This window comes from Chiloscyllium plagiosum, chromosome 1 (genome assembly GCF_004010195.1).
Source record: "Chiloscyllium plagiosum isolate BGI_BamShark_2017 chromosome 1, ASM401019v2, whole genome shotgun sequence".
In the NCBI taxonomy this organism is placed as follows: domain Eukaryota; kingdom Metazoa; phylum Chordata; class Chondrichthyes; order Orectolobiformes; family Hemiscylliidae; genus Chiloscyllium; species Chiloscyllium plagiosum.
The window spans coordinates 107113235-107137154 of record NC_057710.1 but is presented as its reverse complement, the minus strand read 5'-3'; the positions used below and the strand labels follow the sequence as shown (position 1 = coordinate 107137154).

Sequence of the window (23920 nt, the reverse complement as noted above, 5' to 3'; positions counted from 1 at the left end):
GAAAATAACACCGTCTTATTCCTCTACAAACACTGCCCCAGGTTAAATTAATAGCTATGGCTTATATTTTAAGTTTAATCAAGAGACTTATCTCCAAAAACATATAAGCAAGAAAGAATCCACTGTACTCACTAATACAGTCTCTCTCTTGGACAGACTTAAAACAACAATTAATTTATCTGATTCTGTGCTGTGAACTTCGCCCAACAGTTCCTCCAAGATTAGCTGTGAATTTCACTGTGTGTTAATTTCCCCAGATGCACTCTGATGTCCAGCGATACATGAATTCAACAGCCAAAGGTGGTAACTATACAGGTTTTCTCTCTCTCCTGCACTGTCCTCACCATGTGCTTCCTTTGTCTGTTCTTCTCCCTTTTAAAACTGCTGTTGTTTTGATTTTTTTTTCCCCAAGTTCCAAAACAATGCAACAGCATATAAAACAGTAATTGCTGCTCCTGGAATTCGAGGAAATCACCTCCAACATCTAAAATACCTCAAAAAAAGGAGCAGCTCTTACCTCATAACCTCTTCATTATCTATTACTATTGTGATGGCTTCAGTGTCCTCCATCATGAAAATTATGGCAAAATATTAATTTAGTGCCATTTCTGTTTTCCCCACTATTAACTCCCGAGTTTTGCCCTCTAATTCACTTTAGCTACTCCCTCTTTTTATATATTTATAGAAGCTTTTGCTATGCATTTTTAACATATTTTGCACTCATTTTCTTTCATAATTTACATTTGCTCTTTTTATTACTTTTTCAGTAACCCTTTGTTGGTCTTAAAAAGTTTACCAATCCTCCAGCCTGCATTGAGCTTTACAATATGGTATGCCTTACTTTTTGTGGCTCAGTAGCTCAATGTTTAGAATTGCTGCCTCACAGCGCCTGGGACCTGGATTCAATTCCAGCCTCATGCGGCTGTCTGTGTGCAGTTTGCACGTTCTCCTCATGTCTGTGAGGGTTTCCTCTGGGTGCTCCGATTTACTCCCACAGTCCAAAGATGTGCAGATTAGGTGGATTGACCATGTGAAATTGCCCATAGTTTCCAGGATGTGCAGGCTAGGTGGATTAGCCATGGGAAATACAGGATTACAGGGATTGGGTGGGATCCTCTTTGGAGGGTCAGTGTGGACTCAGAGGGCCAAATGCCCTGGCTTCAACACTGTAGAGATTCTATGATTATGTTGTCTTTAACTGCTTTGTTTAGTCATGGATTCCCCCCACCCCCCCTTACAATCTTCCTTCCTCTCTGGAATATATTTTAGTTGAGTGGAATTAAATATCTCCTTAAAGGTTTATCATTGTTCATCAGCAGTGCGACCTTCTTGCCTTTCTGTCAGTCCACAAAGGTCAAATCTGTCCTCATGCCGCAATTACCTTTGTTTAACATCAAAACATTAGTGTGGGACTTCGGCTTCTTATCCTCAAACTAAATTTGAAATTCAAGCATACTGTGATCATCCTTCCCTAGAGGATCCTTTATGATGAGATCATTCATTAATCCCACCTTATTACACAATATTAAATCTGGAATAGCTTGCTTCCTGGTTGGTTTCCCAATATATTTCTCTAAGAAACAATTTAATTCTGTCAGATAGCTCTCTAATTGAAAAGAACCTGCATAGCTGATGCACATCATTGCATTTCTCTTTTTTTTGTAGAAATGCTCAAAATAGTGAACTGTTATTGATCTGTATTATTCAGAATGATGCACAATAAATTAAGACTTAAAATATTTTGTAATTATGTATTTTAACTTACTTATAAACTGCATCTTCTCTGCCTTGCAGATTTTCGCCATAGCTGACTGACAAAGTCATCTATCAAATAATCAAAATAGTGTTTGAAAATTATTATTCAATCACTTTTTCACTGAATTATTATATTGATATTTGAGTAGACCATCTTTGCTAGTTGCTTTGTTAAGTAGACACTTATTCTTATAGGAGGAATGGAAACAAGATACATATTCATTTAGAGGTCAGAAATGTTCTCACTGGAATCAATGATTCTCATATTAGTAAAGACACATCACGTACTCTTCTGTCTTGTAAGGTGAAATCCAATCGACACCATCGTCTCAATGACAATTTGAAATTTGACTTTCCTGCAACATATGTTCCTGAGGACAGCATCATCTGAAAGTGAATATGACCTAAGGAAAATCACAACATCATAGAATTAGCAACATATTGCAGCTTAAATATCATGTGGGTGAACAAGTGCCCTGGAGCCCTCCCTCCTACACCAGCCCTGCAGCTACGTGTTCATCTGCACTTGCTCTGTTCCTAGCTCGTGGCACCGGTAGCAATCTTGAGATTACTACTCTGCTCATCCTGCCTTTCAGCTTCCAACCTAACTCTCTATATTCATTTTCCGGGTTCTCATCCCTTTCCCTACCTATATCATTGGCACCAATGTTTACCATGATTTCTAGCTGTTCGCCCTCCCTCTTAAGAATCCTGTAGACTCAATCCAAGGTATCCCTGACCCTGGTACCTGGGAGGCAACATACCATCCAGGAGTCTCATTCGCGACCACAGATTCTCCAACCATTGTCCCTTTAACTATTGAATCAGTGCCATGGTCGTCCCTCCAACAGTATCCAAAGCAGTATACTTATTATTGAGGAGAACAGCCACAAGGGATCCCTGCACAGTCTGCCTATTCCCTTTCCCTCTCCTGACAGTCACCCAGCTACCTTTATCCTATAATTCAGGTGTGATTACCGCCCTATAATTCTTCTCTATCATCCCTCAGCCTCCCCGAATGATCCGAATTTCATTCCCTATGCGATCTGTGAGGAGCTGGAGTTGGGTGCACTTCTCGCAGGTGAAGTCAGCAGGGTCACTAATGATGACCCTAACCTCCCACATCCTGCAAGAGGAGCATGCAATTGCCATAGCTTCCCTCCCTGTACTCTAAATTGCCAAAAGAAATCGAAAAAAAACCTTATCTTCCACCCTCCACACAATTATTTTGGTTAGAGGAGGAGAAAGGGTGGGAGACCCTACATATGTAGTGTTTTGAGTTTAGCCACAGCCCAAATATATTAGTTCACTTACTCAGCAGTCCCTGTGTCTGCTTGCACTCCGTCCAGCCTTCACTCCACTGATTCACGAGGTAAGTATTAATATTCTAACTTACCTTCCGGGCTGCTTCCTGGCTTGCGCTCTCTCGACTCCTGTTGCTGAAATGGAAACTGCTGATTCATGAGTTAAGTATTTAATATTCTAACTGAGGGACGATGTTCATTTGCGTTTGGAAAAGAAAAGACTTATTAGCAATAGTCAGTGTGGCTTTATGTGGGGGACATCTTGTCTCATAAACTTGACTGAATTTTTTGAAGAAGTCACAAAGATGATTGATGAGAGTTGGGCATTGGATGTTGTCTATATTGGCTTTATTAAGCATTTGATAAGGTCCTTCATGGTAGTCTGGTCCAGAAGACTAAGTCACATGGGATCTGTGGTGAGTTACTAAATTGAATACAAAATTAGATTGATCATAGAAGACAGATGGTTGTTATGGAAGGTGTCTTACTGACTGGAGGTTTGTTACCAGTGGTGTTCCGCAAGGATCAGTGCTAGGGCTTTTGTTGTTTGAACAACTGACCAGACATCTGTTTTCAAACCATGCCTACCTTCCTGGTACCAAAATAGGAAGGGTGGGCTTCTCCAGATCAAAGATGGGATTACAGAATCTGGACAATTTATAACTCACATCTCCTTGACAAACATTTAGCCCCAACCTAAAATGAAATAATGTCATACAGTCCAAGTCACATCACTCATGCCCTGTTTAGTTGCTCCAACCTAGGATTCAACAGCACAAAACCTGTGCTGGTTAAATTTACCATAAACTGTTAAATCACAGCATCCCTGGTGGGCAATTCTTTCTAATCTTCTCCACAAGTAACTATTCCTTCCTCCACATGCCATACCATCTTTCCTTTGTACTCTTTATCTGCAGCAACCTCCGCTTGTTCCACTCCTATCTGTCCCAAAACAGATACAATGGTGTTTCCAATAACTACCCCTCCCATTATCTCACAATTACCTACTGATCAAAGGAAAAACTGAAAGTAGCAATTTAATTCCATTACAGCACTGTGATTGCTTTAGTTAAAGTATATCTGGCAATTTAGAATGGCACTGAAGCATGGCTTACCATCTTGAGTAAGAAACAGCAATGGGGTGGCATAGATCTGTTTGTCATTGATGTGATGGAAGATCCCACAGAGGGGCCATTTACAATCATGAAGCAGAAAAAGCCAAATGGACACAGTGAACCTATCCAACAAAATTAGAGGAAAAAAAACTGATTATGTTAAACAATCAGAAAATTCTATAAATAATGTTAAGCAAAATATAGCCTAATCTGAGAAAAAAGATATCTCAAAGAAAAGCATAACATGTACATACAGTATCTGCTTGCTTTACAATTAACACGCACTAAACAACCCCACCACCCTGTGGCCAACGACTTCAACTCCCCCTCGCACTCGCCCAAGGACATGCAAGTCCTAGGCCTCCTCCACCATCAAATCAAAGCCACCCGCCAACTGGAGGAAGAATGCCTCATCTTCTGCATTGGGACCATTCAACCACATGGCATAAACTTCCCTAGTTTCCAAATCTCCCCTCCATCCATCTCATCCCAATCCAACCCTCCAACACAGCACCACCCTTTTGACCTGTCCTACCTGTCCAGCTTCCTTCCCACCTATCCTCACCACCCTCTCCACCAATCTATCATAATTATCCTGCCCTTACATCCACCTATTGCCATCCCACCTACCTTCCCTCCAGCTCCACCCCTACCCCCCTATTTATCTCTCACCTCTCTTCCCCCTCCACATTCCCGATGAAGGGTTTATGCCCGAAACATCGACTTTCCTGATCCTCGGACACTGCCAGACCTGCTGTGCTTTTCCAGCGCCACCCTTTCTGATGGCAACAACAACTAATATTTATATAACAAATTTAAAATAATAGAACATCCCAAAGCGCCTCACAGGAACATTACAAGACAAAATTAGACATTCAGTTGCATAAGAAAATATGAGAGGTTTTGGCCATATCCTTGGTCATGGTGCATCTTGCTGTATTTGCTGTTTTTGAAGCCTTATTATAAGTTTTAATTCAAAACATATTACTGGATACACCTTCTGCTCTGTTTAAGTTAGTAAAATAAATAATTAGTTACTGAACTATTTTAAACTACAAAGACAATTTATGCTATTCTCTGATGCAAGCAAATAGGATATTAGAATTATAAATAGTAAGAATGAATGTCAAGCATATAATTTTGGATTTTCTGAGTTGTAGGACATACCTTGGATTATTAAGAAGGTCTTTACTTGTCATTTCCATTTCAAAGTTATTAAATGTTTTTAGTTTCCTTACTATGCCAAAATTTGAACCAGATGATGCAAAAGGAAAACGAAGTAGTTCAACAACATCTAGAAGAAATAAAATTAATTTGGAGATGTGAATACGTCCAAAACACTGTAAACGTTTGACAGTTAGGAGCACCAGTAAATCAATTTGCAAAGAGAACTATAACTATAAATGTCGGCCAATTTCAGTCAGAAACAGCTAAAAGGTATAAAAGGAAACCAATTAAAGACATACATGAGTTCTTCCGGCACAAAGGAGGATACAAATGATATCCCAAAAATGTCAGGGAACACAAGGTTTAGTGAGAGGAAGGAATTGAATTGAATTGAATTGAATTTATTGTCACGTGTACCGAGGCACAGTGAAAAGTTTTGTCTTTTCAGATCACATGGTTAAATAGCATACAAAAGTAAATAAAAGATAAACAGTGGCAAAAACAAAAACACAGGTACAGGCGAATGCTAAGAGTTTGTGAGTCCATTCAGTATTCTAACAACAGTAGGGTAGAAACTGTTTTGAAACCGGCTGGTGCATGTGTTCAGGCTTCTGTACCTTCTCCCTGATGGTTGAGGTTGTAGAAAAGCATTGCCAGGGTGGAATGGATCTTTAAGAATGCTGGCGGCTGTCTCCTTGACAGCAGGAAGGAATGAAGATACTTTTGAAGGGCTTTTGTCCGAAAAGTCAATTTTCCTGCGCCTCGCATGCTGCCTGACCTGCTGTGCTTTTCCAGTACCATTCTCACCTCGACTCTGTTCTGTGCTGTACAGCTCTATCACTCGATGAGGTCTTCCCCGACAATCCCCTAGCTGGAACTTCAGCATGAAAAGGAAGTAGTCCAACGGAAGACCCTTTTCCAAAGAAGCTATGATCAGAAGATTTGGACAGAAATATAAAGCTCAATCCAAAGATCATTGCTGCTCCTTGGAAGATATGAACCAAACTTGTCATTGGTTTAGCCTGTAAAGTCACCTCATTTGAGAAATTAGTGCAAAGGAGCGAGTAGCATATTTTGAAAAATGATACAGTATGAACCCAGTTGATCATGCGTCCAAAGATGTGCAAGTTAGGTGGACTGGCCGTGTTAAATTGTCCATAGTTTTCAGACTTGTGTAGGTTTCATGCATTAGCCATGGGAAATGTAGAGTTATAGGGGAAGGGTAAGGGGATGGGTCTGGGTGGAAGACTCTTCGGAGGGTCAGTGTGGACTTGTTGGGCCAAATGGCCTATTTCCTCACTGGAGGCATTCTATTCTATCTCATTCTATTCTACCAAAGAATACATCAGATCTCAGCCTGACAGATCTTTCCTTTTAGTATTTAACATGGTGGTATTTCATTGAAATACAAAAATGCAATGCTATGCAGCGGTTTTAACAATAAAACAGAAGCTTATTATGCAAAAGATAAAGAGAGTTTAAGGGTTACTGTGGATTATATCTGCAATAAATGCTGTTGGTTGCGAATCTTATCAGATCGAATGAATCAGTTGAAGACACAGTTAGAAGCAATGAGGAATTTGGAATAGCAATAGTAAATGATGGATGGCAGTTATTGGAAGGGGGGAAAGTCTCAGATACAGCCACATAGATGGGTTACCTCCAGGAAAGGTAAGACAGTTAGGCACCTAGTGCAGGAGTCTTTTGTGGCTATACCCATTTCAAACAGGTATGCTGTTTGGAAAATGTAGGGGGTGATGGATTCTCAGGGGAACGTAGCACGAACAGCCAAGTTTCTGATATTGAGACTGGCTCTACTGCAACAAGGGGTATGTTGGGTTCCAAGAGATCAATTGTGTAAGGGGATTCTCTAGTCCGAGGTACAGACAGATATTTCTGTGGCCAGCAATGAAAAATCAGAATGCTGTGTTGTTTCCCTGGTGCCACGATCAAGGATGTCTCAGAGAGGGTGCAGAATGTTCTCATGGGGGAGAGGGGCCAGCAAGAGATCATTGTCCATGGTGGTGTATGGGAGAAGGATTCACATTTTTGGATCATTGGAATCTCTTTTGGGGTAGAAGTGACCTGTACAAGAAGGACGGATTGCACCCAAATTGGAAGGGGACTACTATAGCGGCAGGGTGATTTGCTAGAACTGCTCGGGAGGATTTGAACTAGTAAGGTGGTGGGGTGGTGGGGGTGGGACCCAGGGAGATAATGAGGAAAGAGGTCAATCTGAGATGGGTACAATTGAGAACAGAAGCGAGTCAAACAGTCAGGGCAGGCAGGGACAAGGTAGGACTAATAAATTAAACTGTATGTATTTCAAAGCAAGGGAAGGCAGATGAATTCAGGGTATGGTTAGGAAGGTGGGACTGGGATATCATAGCAATTACGGAAACATGGCTCAGGGATGGACAGGACTGGCAGCTTAATGTTCCAGGATACAAATGCTACAGGAAAGATAGAAAGGGAGGCAAGAGAGGAGGGGGTGGCATTTTTGATAAGGGATAGCAATACAGCTGTGCTGAGTGAGGATATTCCTGGAAATACATCCAGGGAAATTATTTGGGTGGAACTGAAAAATAAGAAAGGGATGGTCACCTTATTGGGATTGTATTATAGATCCCCCAATTGTCAGAGGGAAATTGAGAAACAAACTTGTAAGGAGATCTCAGCTATCTGTAAGAATAATAGGATAGTTATGGTAGGGTATTTTAACTTTCCAAACATAGACTGGGACTGCCATAGTGTTAAGGGTTTAGATGGAGAAGAATTTGTTAAGGGTGTACAATAAAATTTTCTGATTGAGTATGTGGATGTATCTGCTAGAGAAGGTGCAAAACTTGGCCTACTCTTGGGAAATAAGGCAGGACAGGTGACTGAGGTGTCAATGGGCGAGCACTTTGGGGCCAGCGACCATAACTCTATTAGATTTAAAATTATGATGGAATAGGATATACTAGATCTAAAAGTTAAAGTTCTGAATTGGAGAAAGGCCAATGTTGACGGCATTAGGCAATAACTTTCGAAAGCTGATTGGCAGCAGAAATTCGCAAGTAAAGAGACAGTTGGAAAATGGGAAGCCTTCAGAAATGAGATAACGAGAATCCAAAGACAGTGTATTCCTGTCAGGGTAAAAGGAAAGGCTGGTATGTGTGGGGAATGCCGGATGACTAAAGAAATTGAGGGTTTGGTTAAGAAAACGAAGGAAGCATATGTCAGGTATAGACAGGATAGATCGAGTGAATCCTTACAAGAGTAGAAAGGCAGTAGGAGTATACTTACGAGGGAAATCAGGAGGGGGAGAAATGGGACATGAGATAGCTTTGGCAAATAGAATTAGGGAGAATCCAAAGAGTTTTTACAAATATATTAAGGACAAAAGGGTAACTAGGGAGAGAATAGGGCCCCTCAAAGATCAGCAAGGCGGCCTTTGTGTGGAACCACAGAAAATGGAGGAGACACTAAAAGAGTATTTTGCAGCAGTATTTAATGTGGAAAAGGATATGGAAGGTATACACTGTAGGGAAATAGATGGTGACACCTTGCAAAATGTCCATATTACAGAGAAGGAAGTGCTGGATGTCTTGTAACGCATAAAGGTGGATAAATCCCCAGGACCTGATCAGATGTACTTGAACTCTGTGGGAAGCTAGAGAAGTGATTGCTGGGCCTCTTGCTGAGATATTTGTATCATCGATAGTCACAGGTGAGGTGCCGGAAGACTGGAGGTTGGCTACCGTGGTGCCACTGTTTAAGAAGTGTGGTAAGGACAAGCCAGGGAACTATAGACCAGTGAGCCTGATGTCGGTGGTGGGCAAGTTTGTGAAGGGAATCCTGAGGGACGGGATGTACATGTATTTGGAAAGGCAAGAACTAATTAGGGATAGTCAGCATGACTTTGTGCGTGGGAAATCATGTCTCACAAAAGATTGAGTTTTTTGAAGAAGTAACAAAGAGGATTGATGAGAGCAGAGCGGTAGAAGCGATCTATATGGACTTCAGTAAGGCATTCGACAAGGTGCCCCATGGGAGACTGGTTAGCAAAGTTAGATCTCATGGAATACAGTGAGAACTAGCCATTTGGATACAGAACTGGCTCAAAGGTAGAAGACAGAGGGTGGTGGTGGAGGGTTGTTTTTCAGACTGGAGTCCTGTGACCAGTGGAGTGCCACAAGGATCGGTGCTGGGCCCTCTACTTTTTGTCATTGACATGAATGATTTGGATGCGGACACAAGAGGTACAGTTAGTAAGTTTGCAGATGACACCAAAATTGGAGGTGTAGTGGACAGCGAACTGAGTACAGGAGTTGGGAGGTCATGTTGCGGCTGTACAGGACATTGGTTAGGCCACTGTTGGAATATTGCGTGCAATTCTGGTCTCCTTCCTATCGGAAAGATGTTGTGAACCCTGAAAGGGTTCAGAAAAGATTTACAAGGATGTTGCCAGGGTTGGAGGGTTTGAGCTATAGGGAGAGGCTGATCAAGCTGGGGCTGTTTTCCCTGGAGCGTCAGAGGCTGAGGGATGACCTTATAAAGATTTATAAAATCATGAGGGGCATGGATAGGATAAATAGACAAAGCCTTTTCCCTGGGGTGGGTGAGTCCAGAACTAGAGGGCATAGGTTTAGGCTGAGAGGGGAAAGATATAAAAGAGACCTAAAGGGCAACGTTTTCACACAGAGGATGGTACTTGTATGGAATGAGCTGCCAGAGGAAGTCAGAGACATTTGGATGGGTATATGAATAGGAAGGGTTTGGAGGGATATGGGCCGGGTGCTGGCAGGTGGGACTAGATTGGGATATCTGGTTGGCATGGACGGGTTGGACTGAAGGGTCTGTTTCCATGCTGCACATATCTATGACTCTATATGAAGACAATATAGAGCAAATCAAGTTATTTACATAAGAACACAATTTGAAACATTTCAAAGCATATGGTGAAATAAAATCCCAATTCATCCCAAAACCATTACTTTACAGTACTCAAATACCAGAGAGAGCTCCCTATTCTACCATGTCCATATGTTTGACTTTACTGTTATTTTCAAAGTCTTGAGACCTTGAAAACCTTTTCCTGATTAGTTACACAACTGAGCTGAAATGTTTTTAGTTTCAAAACAATTGAGGCAGCACGGTGGCACAGTGGTTAGCACCAGGGTCCCAGGTTCAATTCCAGCCTTGGGCAACTGTCTGTGTGGAGTTTGCACATTCTCCGTATCAGCGTGTGTTTCCTCCGGCTGCTCTGGTTTCCTCCCACAGTCCAAAGATGTGCAGGTTAGGTGAATTAGCCATGCTAAATTGCACATAGTGTTCGGTCCATTGGTCAGAGAGAAAATGGGTCTGGGTGGGTTACTCTTCGGAGGGTCGGTATGGATTGGTTGGACCAAAGGACCTCTTTCCACACTGTAGGGAATCTAAATACCCTTTGTAGGTTTCTAACCAAACAAATTTGATCTGAATTTTTCAAATTAAAAACATTACTCTGAGATAACCTTTTTTTTTATTTACATTCTTTAACAGTAAAGCACTCACACTGCAAACAAATTTCCATTACTACTCTGACATGCTAACTTAAAAATCATAGATCCAGAAAGTCTGACAAATTAATTATGAAACATCTGATGCACATAATTCAAAATTCATTTACCATCAGTTCAAAGTTCAACTTCTAAAATAAATGACAATCCCTACATCAAAATATAAGTAAGTGAATTCACAACCTACACTTGATAGAAATTTGAATGGATTAAAAAAGTTTCTCATTTAACTGGAGAAAGATTTTACTGAAAGCACAATGGAGAAAGAAAGGCATGTTAACAGTGATGGAATATCATGTCATGCTACAACAGGCCTCAGTACTTCACACTGTGAACTATATTTGAACTCAAGTGATATGCTCACAGGCAAATCCAGGAACATAGGTTCCCTTATAAACATTAAGTTGAAACAGAAAACAAGATAAAATCTGATAGAGCAATTGCTGAAGAGTGGAGAGGTATCTTACATTCACTGAATCTAGAAAATAATAACTGTCCACTGTTAAAGTTTGCAATCGAACAAGCATTACAGAAGAGCAAAAATAAGAATCTGAATCTTTCTACAAGTTGCAGTTTTCTTGGGTTCTTCAGATTAAATTTGAAAAATTGGAATATTTCAATTGAAACAGGATGTCCAAATAATTTTTAAATGGTACAAGATTGTTAGTTTTACAAAATAGGATTTGTTTCATTAGATCTTTCCTGACTTTGTTATTATTGTAAAGTTGGAGTCGATGTGTATCTTTGTCACCTGGGCAATATTCCGGCGGAATGAAAATCAAATGGATTCTATAACAGACAGATGATCAATTCATTAGGTTACCCTCTATGAAGAGAAGACATAAATCCCACCTGATGCATACAATAAAAATAAAACATGTGTCAATACTCCAGGTGGCATGGTGGCTCAGTGGTTAGCACTGCTGCCTCACTGTATTAGGGGCTCGGGTTCAATTCCAGCCTCGGGCAACTTCCTGTGTGGTGCTGCACGTTTTCCCTGTGTCTGCATGCGTTTGCTCTGGTTTCCTCCCACAGTCCAAAGATGTGCAGGTCAGGTGAATTGGCCATGCTAAATTGCCCATAGTGTTAGGTGTATTAGTCAGAGGGAAATGGGTCTGGGTGGGTTCCTCTTTGGAGGGTCAGTGAAGACTTGTTGGGCTGATTGGCCTGTTTCCACACCGTAGGGAATCTAATCTAATCTTTCATACATGATTTTTTTATTATCTGGGTAATGCAAAGCTGAGAATTAATGTAGGAAGAACATAGAACATAGAACAGTACCACACAGTACAGGCCCTTCGGCCCTTGATGTTGTGCCGACCTTTTATCCTGCTCTAAGATCAGGCTAACTTACAAACCATACATTGAGCTATCTTCCATGTGCCTATCCAAGAGTTGCTTTAAATGTCCCGAATGTATCTGACTCTACTACCACCGCTGGCAGTGCATTCCACGCATCCACCACTCTCTGTGTAAAGAACCTACCTCTGACATCTCCCCAAAACCTCCCTCCAATCACCTTAAAATTATGCCCCTGATGATAGCCATTTCCATCCTGGGAAAAGGTCTCTATCTATCCACTCTATCTATGCCTCTCATCATCATGTACACCTCTATCAAGTCACCTCTCATCCTTCTTCGCTCCCAGGCAAAAAGCCCTAGCTCCCTCAATATTTCTTCATAAGACATGCCCTCCAGTCCAGGCATCATTCTTGTAAATCTCCTCTGCACTCTCTCTCAAGCTTCCACATCCTTTCTTTCATGAGATGACCAGAACTGAACACAATACTCCAATTGTGGTCTAATCAGAGCTTTATACAGCTACAGCATGACCTGATAGCTCTTAAACTCAATCCTCCTGCTAATGAAAGCCAATGCACCATACACCTACTTGACAACCCTATCTATCAAGTTGGGTGGCAACTTTGAGGGATCTATGGACATGGACCCCATGATCACTCCTTTCCTCCACCCTGCCAAGAATCCTGCCTTTAACCCTGCCTTCTGCATTCAAATTCGATCTTCCAAAGTAAATCACTTCACATTTTTCCAGGTTGAATTCCATCTGCCACTTATCAGCCCAGTTCTGCATCCTGTCACTGTCCCATAGCAACCTACAACAACCCTCCACACTATCTACCCCACTCCACCAACCTTTGTGTCAGCGGCAAACTTACTAACCTATCCTTCCACTTCCTCATCCAAGTCATTTACAAAAATCACAAAGAGCAGAGGTCCCTGTGGAACATCACTGGTCACCAGGCTCCAGGCTGATACTTTCCATCTATCACCACCCTCTGTTTTCTATGGGCAGCCAATTCTGTATCCAGACAGCCAGATTTCCCCGTATCACATGCCTACTTACTTTCTGAATGAGCCTACTGTGGAGAACTTTATTAAACAATCAGCAAAGATATGAGCTAAATGTTAGATAGACTCATAGACTCATAGAAATGGAAAGCTGAGCACATCTAAGGCATTTCAAATGATTTTGGAATTTCTAAACTTGCTTTGATTACATTGGACATCTTGGGAAATATTCAGGTTTTTACAACTGCTTATATAACTATATTTCTAGAAAAGTTTATTGAAGCTAAATACATCCCTTTATTAGAGAGAACTCAAATGAAACACGAGGAATTTTTTTTTTGTGTGTGGAAGAAATATGACCCAAAGAGATGAGATTAGAGCTGATCACTTTTATGTATCACAAGCACAATAGGAAAAAAAATTATATATATACTTAAATAAAGTAAGTGAGAAAAAATGGCCATACCATTATCAAGCAAACACTGGAGTACTTTCCTTTCTTTTATTGCCCGTATCTTCTCTGTGTCCCACTGAAGGCATTCTTTATGATCTTTAAAAGGCCTTTCAAAAGAACTTAATGTCTTCAGTAACTTGTAGGTTCTAGTTGTAGCTTGTTCATAAACAAACAGATTGTGATTCTCACGAGCTTCAAATCCATTATTTATAATCCATGCTCTTAACATTACATTGTTTATGACAATAGAACGTCGAAGCACATAATCAGGTCTGTATAACATAATGTTTGGAAATTTCACCCACAGAGTCCGATTTCTCAAGATATTAAGACGTTTTTCACATTTCCATTTTTTCTTGTAAATGACAACTCCAGTTTTAATACTGGTTGAAACTATCACCTCAACTCTAATAGTACTTGGCTCAGAGCACAAATAATCAATGGAAAGTTTGTAGTTAGCTGCTACCATGTCAGATGCATTAATAAATCTAATGAAATCATTGCGATGTCTGTCTGTTGAAGATTTCAAAATTGATGTAGTTCGTGTTGTAATTGCACTGTGTAAAGATCCTGGCATCTGGAAAAAATAAGCAAAAAGGACAAATTTTTATTAGGTTCAGCACTTGCACAACACTAACATTGTTTAACATTTTTATCAAATCTTAGCATTTTTGGATTCCTTAAAACACACATATCAACTGAAATGGCCCTTCACTATTTTCTAATGAACTAGATGAATCGGGACAATAAAAAAAAAATACAAATAAATAAAATTTATAAGCAAATAAGTGTTAATATCATCACTGCTGCACTGTAATGAACAAAATCTGAAGCAGGGACTTATACATTTTACTCAGATAAATTTAGGTTGCATGTGTGAACTTCATAGCCTCCACTTAGGTTCTCTGGATTGTGATGAGCACTGAACGTCACCACAGTCTAACTGACATTACTGAAGCGTTTCCAGTAAGCAAATAAATATTCACCTGCTGTGCTCAGCAGCAATGAGACAGCAGTTTATATTAATCTCTATGATGTGAAGTATTATAGGATTGAATAATAACTTTGAAGTTAAGGCACTTTATATGTAGTAGTAACCACGATATGATTGAACATTATGTTCAGTTTGAAAAGGAGAAAATTTGGTCTAAGACTAGGATTTAAACTTAAATAACAGAAACTATGTAGGCATGAAAACTGAGCTCGCTGAAGTGAACTAACAAAGTAGGCTAGATTATAGATTATTAGACACATCATGGCAGAAGTGATATTTCGGAGTATATTTCAAAATAAGTATTTATAAGTACTAAATATGCCTACTGTAAAGAAATATTCTAAAGGGTGGGTCCCTGTATGTGGTTAATTAAGGAAGTTAAAGAAAGAGTTAAACTTAAGGAAAATGCTTATAACTGAACAAATATGAATGGAAGGTCAGGTGATAGGTCAGAATGTAAAGAACGACAGAGCATTCCTAAAAGAATAATAGGGAGGGACGTAGAAACATAGACTATAGGAGCGGGAGTAGACTATTCAACCTTTTTAATGATTCCTGATGAAGGGCTCTGGCCTGAAACGTCAATTTTCCTGCTCCTCGGATGCGGCCTCACCTGCTGTGCTTTTCCAGCAACACACTCTCAACTCTGATCTCCAGCATCTGCAGACCTCACTGTCTCCTATTCAACCCTTTTAGCCTGCTCCAGCATTCAAATATGATCTTGGCTGATCATCCAGTTTGGTGCCCAATTCCTGCTTTCTCCACATATCCTTTGGATCCCTTATGTCCTAAGAACTATCCCGACATCTTTTTTGAAAGTCTTCAATATTTTGACTTCAACAGTTTCCACAAGCTCACCATTTGCAGTGATGAAATTTCTCCTTATTCTGTCCTAAAAGGCCTTTACCTTTCCCTGGTTCCAGAGTCACAGTCACTGAGAAGGGTGGCACAGTGGCTCAGTGGTTAGCACTGCTTCCTCACAGCACCAGGGACCCAGGTTTGATTCCAGCCTGGGACAACCGTCTGTGTGGAGTTTGCACATTCTCCCCATCTCTGCGTGGGTTTCCTCCGGGTACTCCGGTTTCCTCTCACAGTCCAAAGATGTGCAGGTCGGGTGAATTGGCCATGCTAAATTGCCCATTAGTGTTAGGTGTATTAGTCAGAGGGAAATGGGTTATTCTTTGGAGGGACAGTGTGGACTGGTTGGGCCGAAGGGCCTGTTTCCAAACTGTAGGGAATCTGATCTAACATCTATCCAGTCTAACCCAGTTAGAATTTTATCCACCCCTCATTCTTCTAAACTCTATTGAATACAGTCCTAACTAATCCAGTCTCTCCCAGTACATCAATCCCGCCATCCCAGGAATCAGTCTGTTAAACCCTCGATAACCAAAACCTTATCACTGCTTTCTCTCCACAAGTGCTGCTAGACCTGCAGAAGTGTTCAAGCAATTTTTGTTTTTGTTTCTGACTTCCAGCATCTGCAATTCTTTGTTTTTTTAAGTAATGGGTCAGTCTTTTTGGGAACTGGAGTTCAATTGCTTATTTCTCCATGTGGTCATTTCATTTTTTTTCTGGATGTACCATTTTGAATACCATTTTATTATATAGCTCTGAAACTTAACATTTTATGTGCTCTTCAAGACTGAAACATCCACATTTCTCCAATTCGTCCTCATAACTAAGTGCTTTGATGTTAGGACTCAGTCTTAAAACTTTCCTCTGCCCTGCATTCCTAGCCAGGAAGTTACACTTGTGCCTTGGCAAATGGAAATGATCAGGGAAGTGAACTCATCTTAATTGAATAATCCCACAGGATCTTGTTAATGAACACCTGAACAGGATGTTTAACATTTCATCAGACGGGTAGCATTTCTGAAAGTTCATAACTTCCTTAGTACTGTATTGACAGCGGAATCATGTGTTCAAGAGCTTGGACATTCAAAACATGCCAGAAAATAAACAGGTTGTTACTCTGGCCGCTCTGTTCGACAACAGACACAGAGATAAACATGACATCACTCACAAATGAAACTGGAGCAGCTACATTATGGTTATTAAAGAATAGTTGAAGATTCATTATAAAGTGTCAAATTTGACACTGACAAATTTGGTATGTTAATAAAGAAAATAAGAGTGAAAATAATTCCAATGTAAAGGATTATTTTAAAAGATGTTTGCTAAACTTAAAGAATTTAATATTAAAAGGAATATAACAGAGACAACATCCAGGTGTGGGCTGATGTGGCAAGTAACATTCACTCCACACAAATACTAAGTGGCGGTCATCTCCAATAAGACAGAATCCAACCATCATACCTTTGACATTCAATGCCATCCCTGTACTATTCACATCCTAGAGAATTATCACTAAGCAAACACTGAACTGAAGCAGCCACATAACTACAGCTACAAGAGAAGATCAGAGATTTGGAATTCTTAGGCAAGTAACTCAGCTCCTGGTTTTCCAAAGATTGTCTACCATTCATTAGGCATAAATCAGGAGTGTGATAGCACACTTTCCACTTGCTTGGATGAGTGCAGCTCCAATAACACTCAAACTCAAGACCAGCATGAAGTAGCTAGTTTGCCGGTCATCCCATCAATCACATAAACCATCACCCCCTCCACCACCACCAGGCACAGTGGCAGCAGTGTGTACTGTATTTAAGATGTACTGCAATAACTCTTTAAGCTACTTTTCACAGTACTGTCCAAACCCATGACCACTACTGCCTGCATGGCAACAGATGCCCAAGAACAATTCAAGTTCCCCTCCAAACCACAGATTATCCTGATGTGGAACTATATCCTTGTTCCTTCACTAATCCTGAGTCAAAATGGAATTCACTTGCATACATTGGAATATATAAATTCTGAGCAGGAATAGGCAAGTCACCCCTCAAACCTACTACATTATTCATTACAATCATGGTTGACTTGATGACTCCACATTCCTGTCTAACCTTGGATAACTTTCACCCCTTGTTAGTCACAAACAAAGTTCTCTGTAATCTTTCCTGCTGCTGTAAGACTCTCCAAGGTCAATACGCTGAAGTCCTGCATCCATATGTGTTCAACATGAGTGGAACTTTCCAGTGGCTGCAGTTTAGAGAGAAGTTGGTCAAAAAGCTACCTCTACTTTAAAAATATTCAGAGACTCTGGTTTTTACTGCTGTTTCAATCTCTCCCCAGCAGCTCTGTGGGAGCACCTGCATCACATGGAAGGCAACTCACCAGCCCCATTCTCAAGGGCAATCGGGGATGGGCATCCAAGACTGGCCCCCTAACCAGGGGCGCCCACATCGTGTGAAAGAAATAAAAGTATCCGATCGGGGAACGGGCAGCGTCTGCTGGAATGGTCCATCGGCCGCTATGCGTCGGGGGTTCCCAGAATGAGCTGCCGCTTTGGTCAAAAGCAAAACCCGTCTTCAACTATTTTTTCGCAGTGAGATGATTGTGCAAACTGGAAAATACTCAACAGGTGTCTGCAGCAAGTGAAGAGAGTTGGAACAGGGAGAAGTGACTTCTGAATTTGCCCAGTTACATGTGCGGATGCAGAAGGTGCTGTAATTTTGCGAGGGATAATGAACAGGAATGTTTCACTCTTGTGCTTACCGAAAATTCCAGACCAATTAATTGAATATACCTCAGAACCGTGGAAAGACTACGCTTTGGACAGTATGTCTCCATACCTACTACATCCCTGTTGAGCATCACTTACCAGGATCAGTAACCACCCCAAACAGAGTTGCCAGTGGGATTGCCTCATCTTCTTGCGAGGGGATATCAGAAACAAACTGGACATCATCCCCACTTCCATCAATATGTAGTTTCCATTTAAATTTCACATTGAGTTAATCGCGATTATGTTCATATTGGATAAACTAGAGTTATGTAACTCGCAGTTTAAGACTTTGAAATGAACACAAAAGCAATTCACAGACAAAGAGTCGGTCGGTAAATCCTGATCTGGGTTGAGTGCAGCAGGCTGCCCCGAAGCTGCAGGACGGGCTGGGGAAATCTGGCAGACGTGGAGCCTCCGCAAATACTTCCGGGAACGGCACCGCTCATGGGAGAGGCGTCCAGGGAGCAACCCAGGAAGATCGAGCCGCGGCCCGGGGGCAGCAAGTGGCCTGCGGCCGCCGCTGAAATGTCGAGGTGTGTGCGGTCCACTGCTCCCGCCAGCCTGTTTGATTTCATATCATGTCCCTTCTCCGACCACTAATGGACCAAGGCCGGGATCGACTTATTTTGAAGAAATAAAATGCCCTGCCCGAGGTGTAAGTGGGTGTCTCCAGGATTAAGGAACTGGTAAACTGCGGTGCCATTTCCTGTGTATACAATTAGTTCTGCCCCACATAACTTTTCATTCATCTCCTGCCACGTCGCTGTGAATAACAATTACAAACAGGATCGAGAGATTTTGTTTTCACTCTGTCATCACCCGTGACGCTGATCGCTCTGGGAACTCGTTGCAATTCCTCATTAGAAACTCAAGCCTCCTCTGGTGAGCAAGCATGGATTCAAAATAGCGAGCTGACAAGAACGCTGTGTGCTCCACAATTATATTTAGCAAAGTGGCATTACAGTATTGGTGTTTCTATTTTATTTAATAAACGACTCCAGAAACCACAGTTGTTAAAATAACCATGTTTTGTTTCAATTAATTCTTCCTGCGATAGATTTATGGGAGCAATAATTGAAAAATGTAACGAAATTTTTGATCCAATTTTGACCTGTAAGGCTTGTCTTTGATTTTTAGTTTTTAAAAGGAGTTATAAGAAATAAATGTTCAGTGTATATTTCAATATGACCAAAACAACTACTGCTCACTAAATGTTCACAGCGAACCCGGGAGTTAATTTCAGATTCCCTGATCGAGGGTTTACCGGCCAAGAATTCAAAACTTTTGTTCACACGAATCCTTAATCAAAAATAACCAGGTCAGGTATTAAATATTCCATCAGTAAAATTTTTCAGAGGCTGGAAATTTGAAATAAAACATAAGGTACTGGAAGTACTCAGCGGATCTGTCAGCCTTTGCTTCAAGTAAGTTGTGTACCAATAGCATTCCCTCCATAATGTCTAAAGAGGGAATGTTCTCAGATGATTACACAGTGTTCAGTTCCATTCCCACTGCTTTGGAGTTGAAGCAAACCATATCTGCATGCAAAACCAAGATCACATTCAATCTTGGGCTGTTAGTTGTGCCACCTAAGTGCTAGCCTATGACAATCATCAACAAGATTGAATCTTGCCATCTTCATTTGATGTCTAATAGTATTAGCATAATCAAAACCATCACCACCACATCGCTCTTGGCCAGAAATGTAATTGGATCTGCCAAATAAATGCTAAGCAGATCAGAAGCTAGGAATCATGCATGGACTAATTCACCTCCTGATTTTCTAAGGACTGTTCACCATCTGTAAGGCACAAGATGGGAGTGTGACACAACACTTAATTTGATAGTGCAGCTCCGACAACACTCAAAAGCTTGACATCATTCAAGGGAACTGAGACAACTTGATTGGCAAGACATTAGAGGGACGCTTCATGTAATATACCCTTTCTTGATGTTTTTCACAATGCTTCTTGTATCACATTCAGCTAACTGAACTCTGATCAAAGTTGAAAATCACACAACACCAGCTTATAGTCCAACAGTTTTATTTGGAAGCACTATCTTTCAGAGCCTTGCTCCATCGTCAGGTGCTTGGCAACCACCTGATGAAGGAGGAGCTCTCCGAAAGCTAGTGCTTCCAAATAAACCTGTTGGTCTATAACCTGGTGTGGTGTGATTTTTAACTTTGTATACCCTAGTCCAACACTGGCCCCTCCAAATCATGGACTCTGATCCACATTCATAGCCTTAATGTCAAATTAATTTATCAATTTGTTGTTGATTTTTATATGTATTCACACACAGAATGTTGGCACCACTAACAAGGTCAGAATTTATTGCACATCCTCATTTGCCTTGAAAAAGTGGCCTTCTTGAACAGCTGCAGACCATGTGGGATTGAAACACCCACATTGCTGTTGGTTAGAATGTCAGGACTTTGACCCAGGGACAGTAAAGACATGGCAGTATAGTTCCAAGTTAGGATGTAGTGTGGCTTGAAGACAATTTCCAGTTAGTGACATTCCCAGGAGCCTACTACCTTTTATCTTTAAGGTGGTAGACATCACAGGTTTGGAAGGTGCTGGCAAAGTATCTGTGATGAGCTACTACTGTCAATCTCTCAGAAATGCTCTCAGTTGTTGTGGGTCACACCTCTACTGCTCCTGCATATGGAATCTGCCAGTATGCCACTAAGACTACTGCCAACCTCCAGATAAATCATTGTTTATTCACAATCAGCTCTTTCCATCTCCCAGACTACCTATGCTTCCATGCACATGCTCCCATCATATATATGTTCATATTCTGCCCTTCGTATTAGGGAGGGTTTTTGCAGCTAACCGTATGGACATCAGTAGTGGAATGAATGCCTACGAGGCTAAAATTTAGGAGAACTGATATATTGGAGGGCTGTGGAACTGGAGGAGATTACAGTGATAGGGAGGTCAAGCCATGGAAAGATTTTCAAGAAGGGATAAGAATTTTAATATCACGATGTTGTTTATTGGGAGCTGGTATGAGTCAACAAGCAAAGGGGTGATAGCTGAAATGGACTCAATGTGAATTAGAATATGGAAAATAGAGTTTTGGATGTCATGAAAGATAGATGTGGTAGAAAATGGGAGAACATTCAAGAGTTTTAAGAAATAGTCAAACCTAATAGATCGCTCAGTGCAGACCCATCCTCACTCTGTGGAAGTGAGTATCAAAAGACTTGCAAATATCTAACATAGAGTATATCCAAAGTTTGTGAGAAGATTTGTAGCTTGGGTGCTCGTTATTGTGGTTCTGTTTGCCAAGCTGGGAATTTGTGTTGCAGATGTTTCGTCCCCTGTCTAGGTGACATCCTCAGTGCTTGCGAGCCTCCTGTGAAGCGCTTCTGTGATCTTTCCTCTGGCACTATAAATGCTTCACAGGAGGCTCCCAAGCACTGAGGATGTCACCTAGACAGGGGATGAAACGTCTGCAACACAAATTCCCAGCTCGGCGAACAGAACCACAACATAGAGTATATCCCTCACCACATTGTGCTGGATCAATGTAGCACTTTTGGGCTTCTGCTGAAACTCTTTTTACTCTTAGATTGCAGATCAGCACAGGCTTCTCTCTTCCACTTTCAAATGTAACCTTAGAGCCTTCAAGTATCTTTGGATTGTCATTAACTAATTGATGTTTCAGTCTGATGTCACCTTCTTTTCATCCCTCGTTTGAATCTTGTCTGTCAGATTTTCACCTTTGATATAGCACAAGTGGCATCCTCTAAGACTAGTGGAATTTAAATTCCTCTTGTTGCTGCTCATCCCACCAGGCTTTAACACAGTTAATTACTGCATACTCTTCCAATATCTCTCTTTCTCTATTTACCTCCATTGTCTATTCTTGATTGGTTTCATTCTCACTTATCCAAATGTAACCAGTCATCTCCAAGAATTACTTCTCTTCCTCCCATCATGGTGTTACTTTTGGAGTCTTCCAAGGATCTATCCTCAACCTCATACTCTTCCATGTCTACATGCTGCCTTTATGGCGATATCATTCTGAAGACATGATGTCAGCTTCCACATGTTCAGACAGCTCTATCTCTGTATCACCTCCTTGACCCATTCAGGGCTGTCTATTGTCAAATTGCTTGTGTAGAATCCTGATAGATTCCTCCATGTGGACATGTAATTATGTGAAAGAGTGAAGCTGTTACTTCCAATCTGCACTACAAACTCAAAGTCTTGTCACTAACTAGTCACTGTCTCAGAGTGACTCAGATTACTTGCAATCATGACGTTCTTTTCGATTCCTAGCTCCGCTTGCAGCCTTCCAGCCTACAAGTCCTATAAACTTGAGTTCATCCACTACTAACTGTCTATATACTATCCTGCATCATGCTTTCTTTTCATGTCCAGCCATCAACCCTACTCTCTTCCAAGTGTGATCCTTTGTATGCTTCCCACTTCCTTTGCTCAGCTGCCATTGGCAGTTAGGCCTTCAGCAGTCAATGGAGACAGTGAGGTCTGCCGATGCTGGAGATCAGAGTTGAGAGTGTGTTGCTGGAAAAGCACAGCAGGTCAGGCAGCATCCTGCTCCTCGGATGCTGCCTGACCTGCTGTGCTTTTCCAGCAACATACTCTCAACTTCAGCAGTCAATGCTTGGTTTACTCTCCTTTAAACTCTTCACCTCTACAGTTCCTTTTCTTCCTTTAAATGGTGTGTCTCCTGCCAATGCACTGGAACAGAAAAACTGGGTGTCATTGATATCATAATTAGGTATTTACCTTATAGTACAAGGCTTGCATAATTGGTGAGTGTGTCCCCTGCAGTTGCGTTGGCAGCAAGCATAGCCTCCTTTAAACCCTAAAATAGAACTGCGGATGCTGGAGATCTGAAATAAACAAAAAATAGAAAATTGCTGGAGAAACTTATTTTCAACTTACCAACCATACTCATCGACCCTATTATCACTTCTCTAGCTTTAGTTTTACCTGGCTTACTGTCAACAATCCCTAACTTTTCTGTCTCTGTCTGTCTGTCTCTCTGTCTAGGCTCTGTTTCCACTGCCACCTTTTCCTCGCTGCTATCTGTTCTGAAGAAGGTTCATGTTGATCCTCCACAGATTGTATAGATTTCTCTAGCAATTTCTGTTTTTGCTCCTTTAAACCTTGTTTGAAAACAGTGGCTTTCTGGATTTCCTGGCAAAATATCCACCTATAGGCAGGTGATGGTGGTGCTGTACTAATGTCACTGGATTAGTAATCCAGTGATCTAGGTTAATGATCTGGGAACACAGGATCAGATACCACTACAACAGCTGGAGGAACCTAAATTCAATAAATAAAATCTGGATTCAAATACTCAACTCCGTAATGGTGACCATAACAACTATCGCCAAATATAGACATATGAAATAGGAGCAGAGGTAGGCCATTTGACTCATCGAGCCTGCTCATCTATACAGTAAGGTGATGGCTGATCTGTTTATGTTTTGAATTCCATATTTCCATCTACTCCTGATAACTCATGACTCTCCTGCCTAACATGAATCCATCCAAATCTGTCTTAAAAATATTCTATAATGCATTTCCATCACCTTCAGAGGTGGAGAGATCCAAAATTGCATAACTCACTGTCAAAAAGTTCTTCTCGTCTTTGCCCTGAGAGG

General features: G+C 41.1%; 1 protein-coding gene across 2 annotated transcripts in view; it reads right to left on the bottom strand.

Moving 5' to 3' along the window:
• The window catches only part of LOC122551558 (protein sel-1 homolog 3-like), an 84764-nt gene extending 65158 nt beyond the window's left edge, over window positions 1-19606 (bottom strand). The window contains exons 1-6 of one of the 2 annotated variants that reach the window (XM_043693632.1): window positions 17880-19606; window positions 13661-14225; window positions 5342-5468; window positions 4175-4296; window positions 2044-2159; window positions 1766-1824 (exon numbers count right to left, since the gene is read on the bottom strand). In XM_043693632.1, coding sequence (XP_043549567.1) covers window positions 1766-1824; window positions 2044-2159; window positions 4175-4296; window positions 5342-5468; window positions 13661-14225; window positions 17880-17948 — 1058 coding nt within the window. In that variant the 5' untranslated portion in view covers window positions 17949-19606. The remainder of the gene's footprint in view (window positions 1-1765; window positions 1825-2043; window positions 2160-4174; window positions 4297-5341; window positions 5469-13660; window positions 14226-17879) is intronic. The other variant, XM_043693621.1, reaches the window with a different exon arrangement.
• Between the last annotated feature and the right edge of the window lie 4314 nt (window positions 19607-23920).